The 23,641-nt window shown below is 38.2% G+C and overlaps 1 protein-coding gene across 1 annotated transcript in view; it reads right to left on the bottom strand.

The window, feature by feature from the left end:
- Positions 1-21,886, bottom strand: part of FBXO33 (F-box protein 33) — a gene marked incomplete at its 5' end in the record, with an annotated part of 32,583 nt that extends 10,697 nt beyond the window's left edge. The window contains one exon of the mRNA XM_082649323.1: positions 21,279-21,886. Coding sequence (XP_082505449.1) covers positions 21,279-21,886 — 608 coding nt within the window. The remainder of the gene's footprint in view (positions 1-21,278) is intronic.
- Between the last annotated feature and the right edge of the window lie 1,755 nt (positions 21,887-23,641).

Genomic DNA, 23,641 nt, shown 5'->3' with positions numbered 1-23,641 from the left:
CTATTGAGATGATCATATGGTTTTTATTATTCAATTTGTTAATGTGGTGTATGACACCGATTGATTTGTGGATATTGAAAAATCCTTGCATCCCTGGGACAAATCCCACTTGATCATGGTGTATGATACTTTTAATGCATTGTTGGAGTTATTTTGCTAGTGTTTTGTTGAGGATTTTTGCATCTATGCTCATCAGTGATATTGGCCTGTAGTTCTCTTTTCTTGTCTGATACCTCTGTCTGATTTTGGTATTATGGTGATGGTGGCCTCATAGAATGAGTTTGGAAGAGTTCCTTCCTCTGCAATTTTTTTGTAATAATTTCAGAGGATAGGTGTTAACTCTTCTCTAAATGTTTGGTAGAATGCACTTTTGAGGCCATCTGGTCCTGGACTTTTGTTTGTTGAGGGTCTTTAAATTACTGAATCAGTTTCAATACTGGTAATTGGTCTGTTCATATTTTCTATTTCTTCCTGGTTCAGTTGGGAGATTGTACCTTTCTAATAATTAATGAATTCAGTAAAGTTGTACAATACAAAATTAATACACAGAAATCTGATGCATTTCTATACACTAACAATGAAATAGCAGAAAGAGAAATTAAGGAAACAATCCCATTTACCATCACATGAAAAAAAAAAACAACTTAGGAATAAACCTACCTAAGGAGTCAAAAGGCCTGTACTCTGAAAACTATAAGGAGCTGTTGAAAGAAACTGAAGATGATACAAACAGATGGAAAGATATACTGTGTCCCTGGATTGGAAGAATTAACGTGGTTAAAATGATCATACTACCCAAGGCAATCTATACATTCAATGCAATCCGTGTCAAACTACTCATGGCATTTTTTCACAGAACTAGAACAAAAAATTTTTAAATTTGTATGGAAACACAAAAGACCCTGAATAGCCAAAGCAATCTTGAGGAAGAAGAACAGGGCTGGAGGAATCAGGCTCCCTGACTTCAGACTATACTACAAAGCTACAGTAAACAAAACAGTATGGTACTGGCACAAAAACAGAAATATAGATCAATGGAACATGACAGACAGTCCAGAGATAAACCCACACCCCTATGGTCACCTAATTGATGACAAAGGAGGCAAGAATATACAATGGAGAAAAGACAGTCTTTTCAGTAAGTGGTGCTGGGAAAAATGGACAGCTACATGTAAAAGAATGAAATTAGATCATTCTCTAATACCTTATACAAAAATAAACTCAAAATGGATTAAAGACCTACATGTAAGATTGGATACTATAAAACTCTTAGAGGAGAACATAGGCAGAACACTCTTTGACATAAATTGCAGCAATATTTTTTGGATCCATCTCCTAGAATAATGGAAATAAAAACAAAAATTAACAAATGGGACCTAATTAAACTCAAAAGCTTTTGCACAGCAAAGGAAACTATAAATAAAATGAAAAGACAACCCACTGAATGGGAGAAAATTTTTGCAAATAATGCGACCCACGAGGGTTTAATTTCCAAAATATGCAAACAGCTCAATATCAAAAAGGCAACAATCCAATCAAAAAATGGGCAGAAGGCCTAAATAGACATTTCTCCAAAGAAGACATACAGATGGCTAAGGGGCACATGAAAAGATGCTCAACATCGCTAATTATTAGAGAAATGCAAATCAAAACTACAATGAGGTACCACCTCACACCGGCCAGAATGGCCATCATTAAAAAATCTACAAATAATAAATGCTGGAGAGGGTGTCAAGAAAAAGGAACTCTCCTACACTGTTGGTGGGAATGTAAATAGGTACAACCACTATGGAGAACAGTATGGAGATTACTTTAAAAAACTAAAAATAGAGCTACCATATGATCCAACAATCCCACTCCTGGGCATATATCCGGAGAAAAACCTTACTTCGAAAAGATACATGCACCCCAAGTGTTCACTGCAGCACTATTTACAATAGTCAAGACATGGGAGAAATCTAAATGTCCATTGACAGATAAATAGATAAAGAAGATGTAGTATATATATAAAATGGAGTATTACTCAGGCATAAAAAAGAACGAAATAATGCCATTTACAGCAACATGGATGGACCTAAAGATTATTATACGAAATGAAGTACGATGATATCACTCATATGTGGAATCCAATTAAAAAATGATACAAAAGAACTTATTTACAGAACAGAAACAGACTCAGATTTGAAACCAAACTTATGGTTACCAAAGGGGAAACATCGGGTGGAAGGATAAATTAGGGGCTTGGGATTAACATACACAATTATATACAAAATAGATAACCAATAAAGACCTATTGTATAGTATAGGGGACTCTACTCAATATCCTGTAATAACCTATATAAGTAAACAATCTGAAATGAATATATGTATATATACAGCTGAATCACTTTGCTGTACACCTGAAATTAACACAACATTGTAAATCAACTACACTGTGATAAAAATTTTTAAGAAATATAAAAAAATACCCCCCCAATATTACATAAATAAATACATCCAAATGATACAAAAACAAGGATTTATAGGCTCTTAAGCTGAAGTCCATCCTAGAAACTGTTGACAAAACATTGTGTTTATGTGCACTTTCTGGAGAAGGATCACTAGCTTTCATCAGCTCCTCAAAGATTAACCAAAAAAGATCAGGAACCATTGACCTAGGCCTAGAGTCCTATGGGGATGTTAAAAAACACAACAGTAAAACAACAAAAACAACAAAAACTCTAGACTTACATACATGACCCGTCCACACTTAAAATGTAATACTAACCACATTTACGAATGTATACCCCTTCTCACAACTGCCAAGTTCTAAGAGCTACTTCTCTCTGTAAGTTAAGAAAGAACAAGCAGCCATCGGCTAATGACAAAGATTACTATAAAGATTAACACAAAAGTAGTAAAAGGAGAAGCAAAATTTAAGTACATTTATGTTAGGACCAATACCTAATTTGTTTTGGGCCTAGAGTGTTGAGTGTTTGTCAATTTTGTTGGCAAGCCTTCAAATTCTAAGAAAAAGACTTTTTTTTATCAGAAATGCTACTTTTTAATCAACCTAAGTCAAAGCTGTCAAAAACCAAAACCGAAACCAAAACCAAAACAAAAACCCATAAATTACATGGAGTTTCCCCGTTTCTGGTGAAAGTTAAAATGCTTTACTTTGGAAATTCTTAAAGAACTTTGTCATATATATAGTGTTTAATCATCCTCAAAAAATTCTAGCCCAACCTTTTCTTCACAAAAGTGCTAGACTGTCTGCTCAGTTAACCTCTCAAAGAAAATAAGGTCTCTTAGTTACTTCCCTGCTGGCGCAGTGGTTAAGAGTCTGCCTGCCAATGCAGGGGGAAACGGGTTCAAGCCCTGGTCCAGAAAGATCCCACACGCTGCGGAGCAACTAAGCCTGTGCGCCACAACCACTGAGCCTGCACTCTAGAGGCTGCGAGCCACAACTAGTGAGCCCGCATGCCACAACTACTGAAGCCCGCGCGCCTAGAGCCTGTGCTCTGCAACAAGAAGCCACTGCAATGAGAAGCCCACGTACCGCAACAAAGAGTAGCCCCTGCTCACCACAACTAGAGAAAGCCGATGAGCAGCAACAAAGACCAAAAAATAAATAAATAAATAAATAAAAAGGCCTCTTAAATTTGGCACTTTTTTTTTTGGTACTGTTCATACTAGCTCCCAGGGTGATTTCAATTTAGGATTCTCTAAGGATAATTTATATTTCTAGGCTGTATTTTCCTGTAAAAACCTACATAAATACCAAGTAAAACTCTAAGCAAATGGGCAAATTTCATTTACTTTGTTGGTTTCTTTCACAGATAACCTGGTATAAGATAAATACAATAATGGAAGCCTTAATTGTTTCCTATTTTCTTTTCTTTATTTTTTAAGATTTTTTTTGAAGTGGACCATTTTAAAAGTCTTTATTGAATTTGTTACAATATTGCTTCTGTTTTATGTTTTGGTTTTTTGGCCGTGAGGCATGTGGGATCTTAGCTCCCCGACCAGGGATTGAACCCTCACCCCCTGAATTGGAAGGTGAAGTCCTAACCACTGGACCGCCAGGGAAGCCCCCCTATTTTCTTTTTAATGCAGAATCTTCTTGCTTCTGAGTCAGAAGCCCTTCGCATATGAAAATAATTATAAATGCAAAGGAGTACTGCTGAAATAGAGGGTAATTTGTTTCAGATTCAAGTGGGGAAGTGGGTGGAAAGCATCTGGAATTTATAAATTTCTTTTGTCTATTAAGAACGCAGGCTAGTTAAATCCTGGTATTTTAAAATCCCGTAGTTTCTTCAGATAAAACCAAGATAATTCTCATGTCATGGACTAATACACAAAGTTGACTGTGATATAAACAATATCAAGGCTAATCATGCTTTGGTATACTAAGTTTAATTCTCTGAAAACAAACTATCAGAAGATGCTTTATTGGTCTAATCATCTTTTAGAGAAGAATTTTAAACATACATACACATCTTTTTTTATTTTTAAAGTAATTTTAGATTCACGGCAAAACTGATCAGAAAGTACAGATTTCCTCACGTTTATACCCCCTACTTCCATACACACATAACCTCCCATTATCAACATCCCCCACCAAAGTGGTATATTTGTTACAACTGATGAATTTACATTTAAACATCAATATTATCCAAAGCCCATAGTTCACATTACAGTTCACTCTCTATGCTGTACCTTCTATGAGTTTGGACAAATGCAAAATGACATGTATACATCACTACAGTATCATTCAGAAAAGCTTCAGCACCCTAAAAATTCCTCTGTGCTCCACCTAGTCCTCCCTCTATTCCCTCTAGCCCTTGGCTACTACTGATATTTTTACTGTCTCCATAGTTTTGTCTTTTCCAGAATGTTATATAGTTGGAACCATTCAGTATATATCCTTTTTAGACTGGCTTCTTTCACTTGCTAATATGCATTTAAGTTTCCTCCATGTCTTTTCACGGCTTGATAGGTCATTTTTTTTTCTAGTGCTGAATATCATTTCACTGTCTGGACATACCAGATTATTTATCCATTCACCTACTTAAGGGCATCTTGGATGTTTCCAAGTTTTGGCAATTAGAAACAAAGCTGCTATAAACACCTGTGTGCTGGGTTTTGTGTGGACAAAAAAAGTTTTTAACTCCTTTGGGTAGGAACATGATATTTGGATCATATGGTAGGAGGAGAATTAGTGGTGTAAGAAACTGCCCAACTGTCTTTCAAAGTGGCTGTACCATTTTGCATTCCCACAAACAGTGAATGAGAGTTCCTGTTGCTCCACATCCTCATCAGCATTTGGTGTTGTCAGTGTTCTGGATTTTGGTCGTTCTAATAAGTGTGTAGTGGCGTCTCACTGTTTTAATTTGACATATGATGTGGAGCACCTTTTCACATGCTTATTTGCCAATTATATAGCTTCTTTGATGAGATGTCTATTAAGGTCTTTGGCCCACTTTTTTTTTTTTTGGCCCACTTTTTAACAGGGTTGTTTGCTTTATTATTATTGAACTTTAGGAGCTGTTTGTATATTTTGGACAATAGGCCTTTAACAGATGTCTTTTATGAATATTTTCTCCCAGTCTGTGGGTTTTCATTCCATTGACAGTGTCTTTCACAGACTGAAATTTTTAATTTTAATGAAGTCCAGCTTATCAATTCTTCTTTTCATGGATCATCCCTTTGATATTGTATCAAAAAAGTTATCACCAAACCCTAGATCATCTAAGTTTTCTCCTGTTATCTTCTAGGAGTTGTTTTATGTTTTACACTTAGGTCTGTGATCCTAAGTTGAGCTAATTATCGTGAAACATATAAAGTCTGTGTCTTGATTCTCTTTTTTCCCCCCAATGTGGATGTCCAGTTGTTCTAACACTATTTGTTGAAAAGACTATATTTCTGTATTATATTGCCTTTGCTCCTTTGTCAAAGATGAGTTGACTTTATGTGTGTCTATTTCTGGGCTTTCTATTCTGTTCCACCTATTTATCTAGACTTTCATCAATTCCACAGTCTTGATTAGTATAGTTTACAGTAAGTCTTCAAGTCAGGTAGTCTCAGTCCTCTGACTTTGTTCTTCTTCTTCAATATTGTCTTGGCTATTCTAGATCTTTTGCTTCTTCTTATAAACTTTAAAATAAGTTGTCATATATACACACATACGTATGTATACAACATATATACGATACCCTTAAAATTTTTTTCTTTACCATGTTACCCAGGAATGAAATTGCTGGATCATATCATAGTTCTATTTTTAATTTTTTGAGGAACCTCCATACTGTTTTCCATAGTGGCCCCATCAATTTACAATCCCACCAAACAGTGCATGGAGGGTTCCCTTTTCTCCATATCCTTGCCAGTACTTGTTATTGTTGCCTTTTTGATAAGAGCCATTTTGACAAGTGTGAGGTGATATCTCATTGTGGTTTTGATTTGCATTTACCTGATGATTAGTGACGCTGAACATTTTTCATGTACCTGTTGGTCATCTGTACGTCTTCTTTGGAAAAATGTCTGTTCTGCTCCTCTGCCCATTTTATAATTGGGTTTTTTGTTTTTCTGATGTTGAGTTTTATGAATTCTTTGTATATTTTGGATATTAACCCCATATGGGATATCTCATTTGTGAATATCTTCTCCTATTTAGTTGGCAGCCTTTTTGTTTTGTTGATAATTTCCTTCACTGTGCAAAAGCTTTTTAGTTTGATGTAGTCCCATTTGTTTATTTCTGCTTTTGTTTCCCTTGCCTGAGGAAACATATGCAAAAAAATATTGCTAAGATTGATATCAAAGAGCATACTGCCTATGTTTTCTTCTAGACTTTTTATGGTTTCAGGTCTTACAGTTAAGTCTTTAATCCATTTTCAGTTTACTTTTGTATATGGTGTGAAAAAATAGTTCAGTTTGATTCTTTTGCATGTTGCTGTCCAGTTTTCCCAACACTGAAAAGGCTGCCTTTATACGTCTTCCCATTGTATATTCTTAGCTTCTTTGTTGTGGGTTAGTTGATCATATAAGTGTGGGCTCATTTCTGAGCTTTCTGTTTTGTTCCATTGATCTATGTGTCTGTTTTTGTGCCAGTACCATACTGTTTTGAGTACTGTAGCTTTGTAGTATAGTTTGAAATCAAAGAGTGTAATACTTCCAGCTTTGTTCTTCTTTCTCAAGAATGCCTTGGCTATTCGGTGTCTTTTGTGTTTCCATACAAATTTTAGAACTATTTATTCTAGTTCTGTGAAAAATGTAATTGGTATTTTGATAATGATTGCACTGAATCTGTAAATTGCTTTGCGTAGCATGGTAACAATACTGATTCTTCCAATCTACGAGCATGGTATATTTTTCTCTTTGTGTCATTTTTCAATGTTTTTCATCAATGTCTTATAGTTTTTGGAATACAGGTCTTTCACCTGCTTAGGTAGATTTATTCCCAGTTATTTCATTTTTTCTGATGTGATGGTAAATGGGATTGTTCTCTTAATTTCATTTTCTGGTAGTTCATTGTTGGTATATAAAAAAGTAACATATTTCTACACATTAATTTTGTATCCTGCAACTTTACTGAATTCATTGATGAGTTCTAATAGGTTTTGGTGGTGTCTTTAGGATTTTCTATATATAGTATCATGTCATCTGCAAACACTGCCAGTTTTACTTCTTCTTTTCCAGCTTGGATTCCTTTCATTTCTTTTTCTTGTCTGACTGCTGTGGCTAGGACTTTGAATATTATGCTGAATAAAAGTGGTGAAAATGGGCATCCTTGTCTTATTCCTGATCTTAGAGGAAATGCTTTCAGCTTTTCACTGTCTGATGATAAGCTGTGGGCTTGTCATATATGGCCTTTACTTTGTTCCTTCTATACCCACTTTGTGGAGAGTTTTTTTTTTACCATAAAGGGATGTTAAATTTTGTCAAAAGCATTTTCTGCATCTATTGAGATGATCACACGATTTTTATTCTTCAATTTGTTAATGCGTTGTATCACATTGATTGATATATGGATAATGAACCATTCTTGCATCCCTAGGATAAATCCCACTTGATCATGGTGTATGATCCTTTTAATGTATTGCTGAATTCAGTTTTCTAATATTTTGTTGAGGACTTTTGCATCTATGTTGATCAGTGATCAACACAGAAATTTGAAAATTACTGTGGCCTGTAATTTTCTTTTCTTGTGCTGTCATTTTCTGGTTTTGGTATCAGGGTGGTGTCTTTTTCTGACTTTGGCATCAGGATGCTGCTGCCCTCATAGAATGGGTTTGGAAGTGTTCCTTCCTCTGCAACTTTTTGGAACAGTTTGAGAGCATAGGTGTTAACTCTTTTCTAAACATTTGGTAGAATTCACCTGTGAAGCCATCTGGTCCTGGACTTTTGTTTATTGGCTGTTTATTAAAAAAATGAAATTCAGTTTCACTACTAGTCATTGGTCCTTTCATATTTTCTATTTCTTCCTGGTTCAGTCTTGGGAGAGTGCACATATATAGGAATTTGTCCTTTTCTTCTAGCTTGTCCACTTTGTTGGTGTATAGTTGTTTGTAGTAATCTCTTAGGATCCTTGTATTTCTGTAGTGTTTGGCTGTAACTTCTTTTTCATTTCTGATTTTACTGATTTGGGCCCTCTCTCTTTTTTCTTGCTGAGTCTGGCTAAAGGTTTATCAATTTTATTTATCTTTTCAAAGAACCAGCTCTTAGTTTCATTGATCTTTTACATTGTTTTTTCAGTCTCTATTTCATTTATTTCTGCTCTGACCTTTATTATTTATTTCCTTTTACTAACTTTAGGTTTTGTTTTTTCTTCTTTTTCTAGTTTCTTTGGGTGTAAGTTTAGGTTGTTTGAGATTTTTCTTGATGAGTCTGGCTAAAGGTTTATTCAAAACCACATATATATTATTATTCCAATTTTGTAAAAGGATGTTTCACATTTTACTAGAATTACCTCTGGTGAATTTTTACTTTAGATTAGCTTTACATAGCTTTCACCTTCATAAAAGCTTAATTCACATCAAAATCTTAAAAAAAAAAAATTAACGCCCTGCATGTTAGTAAAATTTAACAAGTTAATATAAGGAGACTGTCTGGAAGATCGCTGTTTTAGTTCCAGGTATACAATACTGAGTTCTTTCCTGCACAATGTCCACAACATGCCTTTGCTCAAAAAGCAGGTAACAAAAACATACTGGGAAAACAGTTCAGTTGGTTAGAAATATTTTCTTTCATCTTAATTCTTCAAATCAACTTAGCTCTGTTCCTATGGTAATATTAATAGGATACAACCTACTTAATAGTCCCTTTGCAAATCCTAAGATGTGCTGTGAAAGAGCACAAAATCATAAAGTGTTTGATAATCAATCTTTCTAATACTATTGCAAAAAGAGAATGAATTTCTTCAACCTAATTGCATTCTTCTTTAATCCTATTTTTAAAAGTCATCAGTTTCAGATTCAGAGTGAAGTCAGATTGTTAAGTACTTATAATTTAGAAACTTAGTCTACAGACTGCTCTCCTACTCTTTGCTCATTCAGTTGTCAAAATATGTATTGTGTGCCAATTACATGAAAAGTTATTGTGATTAAATTACAAATGTCTATGAGTTTAGACTCTTGGAGTGGAAATAAAGGTTTTAAAAAGACTAATTAAAAAAAATCAGGTGAGACTAAAGAAGTATTGACAACTTTGTTAAGTGTATTAATGCCACTGTGGTTATATATAAAAATGTCCATAATTTTCAGAATTTTATATTGAAGTGTGCAGTATAAAATGACATCTATATCTTGGATTTCCTTTCAAATACTTCAGTACAGATAAAAGAAAGCAAACGTGGCAAAAATCTTTAAATACTGAATCTGGATGATAGGTTCATTGTCTAGTTTTTGCGTGTGTTCAAAAATTTCACTAAAAAATTTGAAAAAAAAGGCAGTCATTTCTCTAATTGTGTAAATGGCAAGCTCACTTAACTACTCTGTGTCTCAGTTTCACCATCCTTAAAATAGAGATAATACTGCTGCCTACCTCATATGGTTGTTCAGTACTGCTGTTTCTCTGGGAGAACTAGTTTAGGATTTTAAGGACCATCAAGAACACATCCACTCAGCTCTCTGCAGTACTGGCAATATGACTGGACCTTGCCCTGCCCCACGAATATGGTGGTGACTCTACTAGGACTTTGTTACGGAGAAGGTGTGTGGCTTGAGAAGGTGAATCTAAGATACATAAGATCAAAGTCTCTTGCCTCAGGTGAAGCCTTTCTTCTTTGCCTTGAACCAAAGTTGCTTTTTTGAGGTTTCTAAGAATGAGATTCTTTTTGGAAGTTACCAGCAACATCTGAGTAACAAACCAGGTTAAAAGTTAGCTCAAGTGTGGCCCCTGTTTCCTGCTTTTTCCTTGTCCACTTAAGAGATGTAATAGAAGAGTACACATGATGAGTTTCTCGATAGAAAAACAGATTTACCTGACATAGCATTAACAGTGATAAGACCAGTGATTTGGGACAAAGGAAGGGAAGAAGCCTTGTGCAGAGTACCACTTACTTATTCTTTTCCACTTAGTCCTACCATCTTGAACCCACAGCCCATATGTGGGCCAGACTTAGGCAAATTCCCAGGAGTAATGGGTTCACATGAAGCAGGAAAGTGAGGGAGGAGAAGAGGAGAAAAAGAAAATCCAAATGCCTGCAGTAAGGAAGGCCAAGAAGTTTCTGAGGAAATTCAACAAACTGATTCTAATTTACGTAAGGCCTATATGAACCGGGCCCTGCTTGAAAGTATTCGGTGGTAAAGGAGCTAAATATCAAAGATAAGCCATGCTTTCAGAAAATAAACTGTGTCCAAAGCCTAGGTATTTCCTTTTTTTTCTTTTCTTCTTCTTTTTTTTTTAAACACAAAAGGAAAACAAAATGAATAAAAACAGCCAAAGGAAATATCTTTATAGATATATTTAGGGAGTAGCAATTAAAAGAGCACTGTAATGTTAGCTGAACAATTGTATCTAATTTTTCATACTTGCATTCTACTTCTAGAAGGCCTCCAGATAAAAATAAATAATCAGACTACTTATCACTTCCACTGCTCCCACCCTGGTCCATGCCACCATCATGTCTTGTCTGGGTTACTGCAATAGCCTCATAACCAGCTCATTGCTTCTACCCTTGTCCTGCTACAAACTATTCCCAAAACAGCAGCTAGAATATTCCTTTTGAACTATTGGGTCATGTCACTCCTTGTCACAAAACCCTTTCATGGCTCCTCATGTCAGTTAGAGTCAAAGTCTTTATAGAAGCCCAATAAAGGCCTACTGATTTCCATATCACCTCTCCCTCTTACTTGGCTGACCTTTTCTACATCTCATTGGTTCTATGCTGTTTTACTTAACCATGCCAGTCATAGTCCCACTGCAGAGCCACTCCTCCACTTACTGCTACTTCTCCCAGGAATCACTTTCCAGAGAGAGAGACACACATGGCTGAGTCCCTCCCTTCCTTCAAATACTACTTCAGCAGTTAAGACCTTCCTTAAATTCCCCATTTTACACAGCAACCCTCCTTCCCACCTCCACCATTCCCATCTCCCTTCACTGGTTCATTTTGTGTCATAGCATGTATTACCAACTGTAATACTATATATTTTATTTATTTGTCTTGTTTTCCCACTAGAATAAGCTCTATGATGGCACAGCTTTTTAATTAATGCTGTATCCCCAGTCACTAGAACAAGGCCTGGCATTCAACAAATATGTTGAATAGTTTATTTACCTTAATTCATGACAAAAACTAGGGGCTTTTTATCTATACCTCACACATCATGGATATATAGTGTAGATCAGTTTTCAGGTACATTATATACTTGGAATACCTCTAAAATAACACATTTGTTCAGAAAAGTGAAAATTCTCAAGACCTGTGATTTGCACTTATCTTTTCAACCATAGTTTTTATACACATAGTATATTAATATACATACTTAAGTTGTACAAAAAACATACAACTTAAAAAATTGGACAACCTAGAAGAAATGGGTAAGTTTCTAGAAACACAGAGCATGCCAAAATTGAGCCAAGAAGAAACATAATTTGAACAGACTGATCACTAAAAGTGAACACAGAACCTGTAATAAAAAACTCCCTGCAAACAAAAGTCCAGGACCAGACAGCTTCACTGGAGAATTCTACCAAACATACAAATAAGAACTTATACCTGTCCTTCTCAAACTATTTCACAAGACTGAAGAGGAGGGAACACTCCCAAGTTCATTCTATGAAGCCACCATCACCCTGATACCAAAACCAAACAAAGACACTACTAAAAAAGATTACAGGCCAGTATCTTTGATGAATATAGATGCAAAAATTCTCAAAAAAAATTAGCAAACCAAATCCAACAACACATAAAAAGGATCATACACCATGATCAAGCTGGATTCATTCCAGGGTCACAAGGATGGTTCAATGTATGCACATCTATCAACGTGATACACCGCATTAGCAAAAGGAAAGACAAAAACTACATGATCATCTCAATAGATGCAGAAAAAGCATTTGACAAAATTCAACACACATTCATGATAAAAACTCTCACCAAAATGGGTATACAGAGAACTTATCTCAACATAATACATGCCATTTACAACAAACCCACAGCCAACATAATACTCGACAGTGAAAAGCTGAAAGCCTTTCCACTAAATTCAAGAATAAGACAAGGATGCCCACTCTCACCATTTCTATTTAATATTGTACTAGAAGTCTTAGTGACAGAAGTCAGACAGGAAAAAGAAACAAAAGGTATCCAAACTGGAAGAGAAGAGGTAAAACTGTCACTATTTGCAGGTGATAAGATACTCTACATAGAGAACCCTAAAGTCTCCATACAAGAACTATTAGAATAAGTGAATTCATCAAAGTAGCAGGATACAAGATTAATTTACAGAAATCTGTTGCATTCCTTTACACAATGAAATATCAGAAAGAGAAAGTAAAAAAAATCCCATTTAAAATTGTGACAAAAAAAAATCTAGGAATAAGCCTAATCAAGGAGGTGAAAGACTTATACACTGAAAACTACAAAACACTGATAAAGGAAACTGAAGTTGCTTAAAAGAAATGGAAAGGTATCTCATGCTCTTGGGTTGGAAGACTTAATATTGTTAAAATGGCCACACTATCAAAGCAATCTACAGATTTAATGTGATTCCTATCAAAATACCCATGACATTTTTCACAGAACTAGAACAAATAATCCTAAAATTTTTATGGAATTACAGAAGACCGAGAATTGCCAAAGCAATCCTGAGGAAACAGAACAAAGCTGGAGGGATAACCCTTCCAGACTTCAGACAATACCACAAAGCTACAGTAATCAAAACACAATGGTAGTGACACAAAAACAGACATATAGATCAATGGAACAGAACAGAGAGCCCAGAAATAAACCCACGCACCTATGGTCAATTAATCTATGACAAAGAAGGCAAGAATATACAGTGGAGAAAAGATAGACTCTTCAACAAGTGGTGTTGGGAAAGCTGGACAGCTACATGTAAATCAGTGAAGTTAGAAAACTCCCTCACACCATACACAAAAATAAACTCAAAATGGTTTAAAGACATAAGTATAAGACATGACACCATATAACTCTTAGAAGAGAACATAGGCAAAATATTCTCGGACATAAACTGTGGCAAAATATTCTCGAACATAAACTGTAGCAATATTTTCTCAGATCAGTCTCCCAAGGCAAAGAAATAAAAGCGAAAATAAACAAATGGGACCTAATCAAACTTAAAAGCGTTTGCACAGCAAAGGAAACCATAAACAAAACCAAAAGACAACCTGTAGAATGGGAGAAAATATTTGTAAATGATGTGACTGACAAGGGGTTAATCTCCAAAGTATACAAACAGCTCATACAACTCAATATCAAAAAAAACAAACAACCCAATCAAAAAATGGGCAGAAGACCTAAACAGACAGTTCGGTAGAGGTCTTCTTAGACCTAAGAAGACATCCAGATGGCCAAGAGGCACATGAAAAGATGTTCAACATCACTAATTATTAGGGAAATGCACATCAAAACTACATTGAGATATCACCTCACACCAGTCAGAATGGCCATCATCAAAAAGTCTACAAACAATAAATGCTGGAGAGGGTATGGAGAAAAGGGAACCCTCCTGCCCTGTTGGTGGGAATGTAAATTGGTACAGCCACTATGGAGAACAGTATGGGAGGTTCCTTAAAAAACTAAAAATAGGGGCTTCCCTGGTGGCGCAGTGGTTGAGACTCTGCCTGCCGATGCAGGGGACATGGGTTTGTGCCCTGGTCCGGGAAGATCCCACATGCCGCGGAGCGACTAGGCCCGTGAGCCATGGCCACTGAGCCTGCGCGCCCGGAGCCTGTGCTCCGCAACGGGAGAGGCCACAACAGTGAGAGGCCCACGTACCACAAAAACAAAAACAAAACAAAAAAAAAACTAAAAATAGATCTACCATATGATCCAGCAATCTCACTCTTAGGCATATGTCTGGAAAAGTGAAAACTCCAATTTGAAAAGATACAAGCACCCCAATGTTCATAGCAGCACTATTTATAAAAGCCAAGACATGGAAACAACCCAAGTGCCCATCAACAGATGATTGGTTTAAGAAGATGTGGCATACATACACAATGGAATATTACTCATCCATAGAAAAGAATGAAATATTGCCATTTGCAGCAACATGGATGGACCTAGAGAATATCATACTAAGTAATTCAGACAGAGAAAGACAAATATTATATGTTATCACTTACATGTAGAATCTAAAAAATAATACAAATGTATCTATATATAAAACAGAAACAGGGCTTCCCTGGTGGCGCAGTGGTTGAGAGTCCGCCTGCCAATGCAGGGGACACGGGTTCGTGCCCTGGTCCGGGAAGATCCCACATGCCGCGTAGTGGCTGGGCCCGTGAGCCATGGCCGCTGAGCCTACGCGTCCGGAGCCTGTGCTCCGCAACGGGAGAGGCCACAACAGTGAGAGGCCCGCGTACCGCAAAAAAAACCAAAACAAAACAGAAACAGACTCACAGACATAAAAAACAAACTTATGGTTACCAAAGGGGAAAAGGAGGCGGGGAGGGATAAATTAGGGGTATGGGATTAACAGATACAAACTACTATACATAAAATAGATAGGCAACAAGGATTTACTGTACAGCACAGGGAACTATATTCAATATCTTGTAAAAACCTATAACAGAAAATAATCTGAAAAAATATACAAGTGAATCACTTTGCTGCACACCTGAAACTAACAATATTATAAACCAACTATACTTCAATAAAAAAATTTAAAAAATAAAAAAACACACACCACTTCAATATATATATATAAATTTCATATGATATTGCTTATATAATGGAATCTAAAAAAAAGGGTACAAATGAACTTATCTACAAAACAGATATAGAGGTACAGATGTAGAAAACAAACTTATGGTTACCAGGGGATTGGGGGGGGGCAGGGATGAGTTGGAAGACTGGGATTGTCACATACACACTACTATATATATTCAGTAAAATAGATAACTAATAAGGACCTACTGTATAGCACAGGGAACTCTACTCAATACTCTGTAATGACCTATATGGGAAAAAGAATCTAAAAAAGAGTGGATATATATATATGTATAACTGATTCACTTTGCTGTATACCTGAAACTAACACAATATTGTAAATCAACTAAACTCCAATAAAAATTTTTAAAAAAATCACTGAAAAGAGATATCTTATTCTCTTTCTAGCGTAAGAATTTCCCTGTGAATCAAACAACCAACACAATTTCTGACAGCCTTTTACAAAAACCTACAACATATAGATTCAATGTGTTAGATTGGACTATTCTTTGAAAACAATATTAACATCCTATGAGCTTAAGAAAGATTCCTCAAGGTCTAACTGCAGAGTGCTGAACACTCTTCATCTTTCTCTGGGATTTCTATTGGACTGTTTAGTACAACTGAGACCCAAAGGCTTCTGATGTCTTGGTCATGAAGACCTTTTCTCTCTTCTGTGGTTCAGAATTGGCAAACTTTATCCGTGGCAGAAACTCTAGTATGTTTCCTTTCATTTCAGAGGATCCAAAATTATTTATTTGATGTAATAAGTAGTATCAGTGTAAAAATGTGAAACACAGCCACCTTAGAGTTAATACAGCTAAGTTTAATTAACTACGGAAAAGGAGAATATATAAGAAATTGGTACTTTAAAAAGATGCACTTAAAACGGTTGAAGTCTTTCTCAATGATGTAAAGGAGCTCACAGAATGCAATTTTTTCCTTTTCTGAACTGAAAAAAGCTAAAATAATCTACATCATTGCATGAAATTCTTTCAGATCACTTCTAATTTTCTTAGTCTATGTTCAATATCAAATGTGTTTACAGTCACATAACACTTTTTGATAACATATTTCCTCCTCTCAGAAACGTTAATGAATGACCACAGCCAAATCAAACAAAGAAAACAAACACTTTAGAGAAGTGCTGTCCAACAGAACTTTCTGCCACGCTGGAAATGCTCTGTTCTATGCTGTCCAAAATGGTAGCCACTAGCCACATATGGCTATGGAGCACTTGAAATGTGGCAAGTACAAATAACTGAATCTTTAATTTTATTCAAGTAATTAAAATTTAAATAGCTATACGTGGCTAGTGGCACAGCTTTAGAGATTCCAGAAATCAGTCACGGGCCTATAATAGTATTCCTTATTAGCTTTCTTAAGATCCATTAATTAAAAGTAATTTCCCAGAATTTGCTTTACCAATTCACTTACTCAATTACCATCTAAGAATTATCATCATCCTCAAATCCCAGATGTTACTAAAAAAAGGTTTACTTAAATAAGACTGACATTTAAAATTGTTATTTAACATATTATTAAAAGATAATTTTAACAGTACTAAGGACAACAAAACTGAGTGCGTTTTACAGAGAAATGATGAAAAATATTTGATTCTTCCCTTCCTCTATCTACATCCCAGCAGCAAGTCTTCTTGGCTCTACTTCCAAAATATATTCCAAATCCATTCACTTTTTAAAATCTTCTTTTCCTCCACCATACTCCAGGCTACCATCATCTCTTGCCTAGATTATTGCAACAGCTTCCCTTTAGTCTCCCTGCTTCCTCTCTGTTCATTCTTAAAATTCATTCATTACACAGCAACCAGAGTGATTGTCTTAAAATGCAAATTAGATCACCTTATGCTTGTCCTTAAAATTTTTTCAATGACTTCTTCTATTCTTAGGATATAGTCCAAACTTTATTCCACAAGCCCACCTAAACAGCACCATTCCTTCCTCCTGCTACATCTTAGAGCTCACTGTCACACCACTTTTCACCCTTCACATGGTCCTGCCATACTTTCTTTCCTAGTGCTCCAACAGGCCCAAAATTTGTCTGGCCTAAGGCGTTGGTGCTGTTTTTTTCTGCTTGGAATGCTATTTTCTCATATCTTCAGATAGGTGACTCTTGTCATTCAGGCTGCAGCTCAAATGTCCTTTTCAGAAGAGGTTTTTCCCTCACCACTCTATCTCATTTTGCCACCTAGTCACTATTACATAGTCCTCTTTTATTTTCAGATTTTCTTTTACTTTCACAACCGAAATAATCTTTGTTTACTTGTTTCTGCCTATCTTTTCCCTCTGGAATGTTGAATCCATGGAAACAGGGAGCTTGTCTTCACTGCTTTGGCACATAGTAAGCTCTCAATATTTGGAGGGAAAAAAACCAGACTTTTTTATAACTATCATCTTAGGTCATACATAAATTGATCAAACTGGGTGAACTCTTTCAAGGCTGCCTCAGAACTAACACATTAAAATGGAAATAATTTAATCCCTTCATTCAAAAGCTGCTCAACAGCTTCTTTTAACACAAAAAATACTTTACTTTGACAATCTTTTATTGAGTTTTATCTTCCTATCCTCTATCAGTTCTCAGTCATGGTAAGAATGGACCTATAGACTAAAGAGAGCCCTAATTCCTCTCAGCAGCCCTCAGAGGAGATTAGTTTCTTCAGCAGGTTAGTCTCCTTCCTTCTCAATGACCTTGAAGCTGTCCCCATGGAGCCACTTTAAATTTGTCAGTTTTAAGGTAAGGAGTCTGTTGGGTATGGTATCTCTTCTCTAAAGGCAACCATTTCTCGGAGTGCGAGGACGGGTCAGAATCCCAATGTTTTAGTATACATATTCTGTAAATGGGTTTTTTAAAGCAAATAATACAAGTAAGCTCTCAAAAGTGAAATGTTATTATCACATGTTATTTATTACCCCATGATGGGGAAAAGTATTTCAAGAAAAATAAGGCTCAAGGTTGCTGGAGATAATACCTTCAAGACATTTCCTACCTTCTTAGGTAGTAATATGAAATGTCCAAACAATTTTTAATCTATTTTAAGATGTATTTTTAAATTGCCTTATCAGCTGTTGGGTCTTAGTAGACTGATGTTGAAAAAACAATACAAAGGTAAGACTCTCCGTCACTGCAGGTGCCAAATCAGCAAAACAAATCTAAGAATTATTAATAGACCTTCTACTACTAAGAGGGGATATAGCAGGCAGTCATAAAATTGGTCAATCTAGATACATGTAGTTAGAGTTGTAACAAGAAAATCACCCTTATACAAAATCTCTCTAGCCTGCATCTTTTAAAAAAGTACTGCCCCCCAAATAGTATTTCATCCAAAAAAGGTTCATGCAAAATATTTATATAGTCCAGGAAAGCATAAATCAGATGATGACAATGTACCTATGCCTACTGTTTAAGAATAAGTATTTTTAGTGACTGAGTCTATTAGCTATTATTATCATAAATCTTATTGTCCATGAAGTCTCATTTTTCCTAAGGAGTCTGAAATACAGCATTTTAATAGGCAGTACTCAACTTGACAGGTTAAATCCTAAAAATGCATATTTAAATTTGTTGTTTTGAACTTCTAAGTACAATTTCCTGTAGAACAATTATAGAAGAAACTCAGCCGATTTAACCTCTAATACAGTTGAATGAGTACTTATTTTATTTCTGCTCTTACTGTTGTTGATCAAGAAGGTAGGTATCCTAGCCCCCTGTAGAGAAGTGAGCTCTGAAGGTAGAGGACTGTATTTTACCCTCTGCGAGGTATTTTTGTACCTCTTTGATACTCATCAGTTGTTCCCAACACCTAAGATATTGGTAAGGTGGCTATAGTCACTCTTGAGAGTACGTGTGTATATGAAACCCAGGAATCAAGCAAAACAAAATGCCAATTATCCTCTCAGAACAGTACCCTTGAAAAGTTCCCACAATTCAAGGTTATGGTTTTAGTTCTTTTCTTTAAAGACATGAAAATAACTGAATACAACAAAATAACAGTCTGAATTGTATGAATTGTTTAAAGAAATTCAACACAAGGCCTGGAAACATAAAGCTTGTGACTTGGTAGGTTTCATATCCCCCATTTCTACCTACAAAATGGTAGAAATCATAAAGAAAAACCACTGTAAATTTAACTTGGAAATGTAAAGAACAATGTCAAATGTTGATGTGGTGTACCACTATTTTGCCTATATAACCTATCCATCCAGTTATTAAAACACTTAAAAGGAACCAGGCACTTTGCAAGACTTGTTCTTACTTGGTCAAAAGACACGCATTTTTAGATGGCTGCTCAGAACTGCTATCTGATCTCAAGAAAAATCTAATTGATACTTGCTGAATTCAAACCACACCCCCCACCCCCACATTGGTCTCATCAGTAGTAAGTGCTCCCTGACTGAATCTTTCTAACTTCTAGGTCAGTTGGGCCTCGAGCCATACATTCAACTCTGACAAAGAGTCTCCAACCTGATCAAGACCAACTTACAGCCTTGAACAGCCTCTTTTGCCACATAAAATCAAAGTAATAAAATGAAATGGCTTGGTGTGAAAAGCTGGGGAAATACACAGCCCACTGGAATGATGGAGCCATGCTCCAGATACAACTTGGAGCTATATGCTTATCTCCCACCCTTATGATTCAAACACAGAATTAAGAATATCTATCTATCTATCTCACCTAGCATTAAACCAGGACCTTCACTCCACCCTGTTCAACATAATGTATTTATAGCAAAAGGAAGAACACTGCTCTTAGAGAAAAACAATGCTGTATGACAATGTGCACATCACTTGTTTCAGTTTCCTTTCTATAAAATAGGGATAATAATAGCTGTCCCGACTAACTCACAGGGTCATTGAAAGGATCAAATAAGACAGTGAATGTGAAAGTACTTGCAAACTGCTAAACTATTATTGCTAAGTTGCTCCTTTTTTGAACTTCTGAGCTTTCCTCTACCTCATAGTTTAATTGCAAGGTTGGTTAGAATATCCAGATACAGAAAATCTACATTAATAGGATTTTGGAGAGGGCGGTAGATAAATAACGGAAAATACTGATTAGGACAATGGGCCAGAACATAGGAAGTTAGCCCCAGAATTACAGTAAAGTCTTGATGCAAAACCACTACCGTTAGGGCTTACTCTTTGCAGACACCGGCCAGTTCCCCCAACACACACAAACACCAAGCTGTACTGTGCTACTTTTAGGTGAATCACTGGGGATAAGCTGAGTCTGGAGGTAAAACGGGGAGGGACTTCCAGTCCTGATGATCAGGCTGTTCCCCAATCCCTTTAACAAACACTCCTCCTACTCTTTGTGCCTGGCCTAGTTAATCAAAACTATTCCCGGTAAGAAAATGGCTGTCAAAGATTTTTTGCAAGGAGAGTCTTGTAACTATGAGAAACCAGTAGCATACCTACTCCTTCCTCCACCACAAACTATTCTGAATGGATAGATTCAGAAACAAAAAAAACGGATTATGGTTTGTTTCTCCCAAGACTCACTCTGGGCCTCACCCTCCAAGCTTCAGCTCTCCGATCTGTAAAAAGAAGAATGACGGCGCCTGTCAACTCCATCCTACTGCTACCGAAAGGATGGATGAGACAGTGCCTGGAAGGCGCCAGGAGTGCTGTCTGATAAACACTAAGTCCTTCACTGTTTATAAAGTATTATGAGTCCCATTACGCCCTCCCACCTCAAAGGAATCGCCGGATTAGAACTGACACCCCCAGTCACTGAAAAGAGCAACGAGCAACGCTGAAGCGGGCGGGGCGTATCCGCACTGAATCTGTTTCGAGGTGTGAGGAAGGAGGCGACCCTGCGCCCCGGAGAGGAGGAACGGGGAGAGAAGGTTGAACGCAGGGGCCGCGAAGAGCCTACCTGTTGTTCCGGATGCTGACCAGCACGCACAGCACCAGCTCTAAGTAGGTGCGTAGCACTTCCAGCCAACGGGTTGAGAGCTGCAGGGCTTCGACTTCTTCCCCGCCAGTCCTGGTGTCGACGCGGCCTCCATCGCCCGGGCCGCCTCCGCCGCTCAGGTAATTCTCCGCGGCGAATTCAACGCGCAGCTCTCGCACAAACCAGCCGCACTTGCGCATGAGGAATTCAAGCCGTGGCTGCTCCGAGGGCGAGACGCGGAGGCAGATGCGGAGCTGGGGCCAGAGAGCCGGGTAGAAGAGGCACTCGCGCCAGTGAGAACAGGAGGCCGAGGCCCGTAGCCGGTCGGAAGCGGACAGGAAGGAGAAGATGTGCACGATTAGCTCGCTGGGCAGCGACGCGGCGCCTGCCGCTTGTCCGCACAGAGCCATTCGGCCCCGCCGCAGGCTGCCGGTCCTCGGCCGCCCCCGCAGTCCCCGGAGCAGCCCCCGCAGCCGTCGCAGCTGCTGCAGCCGCAGCCGCTGCCGCCGCCACCGCGCCACCCGGGCGGCCCCGGCTCGGGTTCGGGCTCCCGGTGGTCGGGGCTGCGGCACTGACAAGAACAACAACATCAATGACAAGGAAGAAGGGGGCGGAACCGTCGTGGGTCTCGGCGGAACCAAGTGCAGCACAAGTTGCGGAGAGGGGTAATGGCCTCTGCGGGGGTGGCCTCCAGATAGCCAGGCTCTGGCCTCTCAACCTCTACTCATGCGCATCCGAGGCCTGCACACTCAGGAATTTCAAAACCCTCGCTTGGACTGGTTAGGGGCCCGGAAGCGGCAGGATTTATTGTAAGGAAACGGCAGCCCTCCCCGCGCCTGGAGGCGGAGGCAGAGCAGTGGTAGGAGCTGAGTTTGACGTCACCGGTGGTGGGAGGAGCCCTGCGTGACTGGGCGCGACTTCCGGAAGAAGGGAGCGCCAGATTGACGGTAGGGAAGGGAGACGCAGCATGTGATCCCTGACGCAGGCAGGCAGACCGGCGGGGCGGGGCGGGGCGGGGCGGGAAGCGCTGGTGGTGCCGGCGATGGGCGCCCCCTCCCGTCTCACAGAGGCCGCCGAGTTCCGTCAAGTCTGTAAGTCGGTTAACTTGGGCGCTCAGGCGGTGGAGGTGGCGGAACTCGCGTTGGTGCAAGGGCTCGTGACGCTTCTCATTATACGTTTCTATGTTGCTGGGCTGAGGACTCAAGAGCCAGAGTGGTGGCTTGGGTCTTTCTCAGCCGTTCCACCTGCCCGGAGTATTGTTGGGAGTTTCTGAGAGAGAGCCGCTAAGGATGGGGGGCGGGCGCAGTCGCGGGCTTCCCCGGAGCGGCTGGGTCGCGTAGAGGAGAAGCGCGGGGCGGGGCGGCTGGAGGCCGGACGGAGGTCGTGAGTGGACACCCCCCATTCCTTGTTCGGACCTCGAAGTGGACTTGCGCGTACACCTGGTGTGTGGGGAAGGAGTGAGGACAGCGCCACCCTTTGGATTTAGAGGGAGAGGAGAAAAAAAGGCGAATGAGTTAGGTTTGTTGGTTGATAATGGGCCTCTTCTCCGCGGTTTGAGGGAGGCTCCGAGTTCCCGATTTTGAGGCCCTAGGTGTAAAGAAGCTGATTGTTAGGGTAAAGGTTTTCTTTAGCTTGGCGCCCCTAATTTGAGAGAGGGACTTTCGAAAGAGTGTATCTTAACTTCATCGCAACTTGGGAAGTAGTTAACTGATTGTAAGGGTCAGGGAAGTCAGAAAAGGAGTAAGTGATTTTATGTAATAATTGAGGATTGCTTCAGTGAGGCTGCCGCTTCAAAGCCTTAACTATGATCTTGGAACAGCCTAGTTTTCTAGTGATTAACTCCAATAAGCTGTTCTACTAGATATTTTTAGCTCTTTGAAGGCAAAACTCTCCATTCATGTTGCTTTGATGACTTTTGGTGTCTTGCACATACCACGTTGCCAGTGATGTGTTATCTTCATTTTGGTACCAGTAGAAAAAAAAAGAAAAAAGCTAGCCTTCATGGTAGCTCACTTCTCTGAACCTCTTGTCTGCAAGAGATTCTTCTATGTAATTATTATTATATTTTTATGAATGAGCACTAATAGAAACAGCAGTGAATTAGGAAGTTGAGACTTGGATTTAAATTTTTTATATTTTAAACTCATGAAATATTTTGAAGTGAACCATGGACATTTGGATCTCCCACTTATAAGTACTTCAGTATGCATCTCTAAAAGCATATTACTATAACAAAAATAATATTATTACACTTAAATAACTTCTGTTATCTAATAACCCATCTTCAAATTTATCTAGTTATCTCCCAAATGTTCTTTATAGCTGTTTTGTCCAAACCAGGATCC

Source organism: Grampus griseus (assembly GCF_964374135.1).
Source record: "Grampus griseus genome assembly, chromosome: 2".
Taxonomy (NCBI): Eukaryota; Metazoa; Chordata; class Mammalia; order Artiodactyla; family Delphinidae; genus Grampus; species Grampus griseus.
This window is presented reverse-complemented; position numbering and strand designations above follow the sequence as displayed.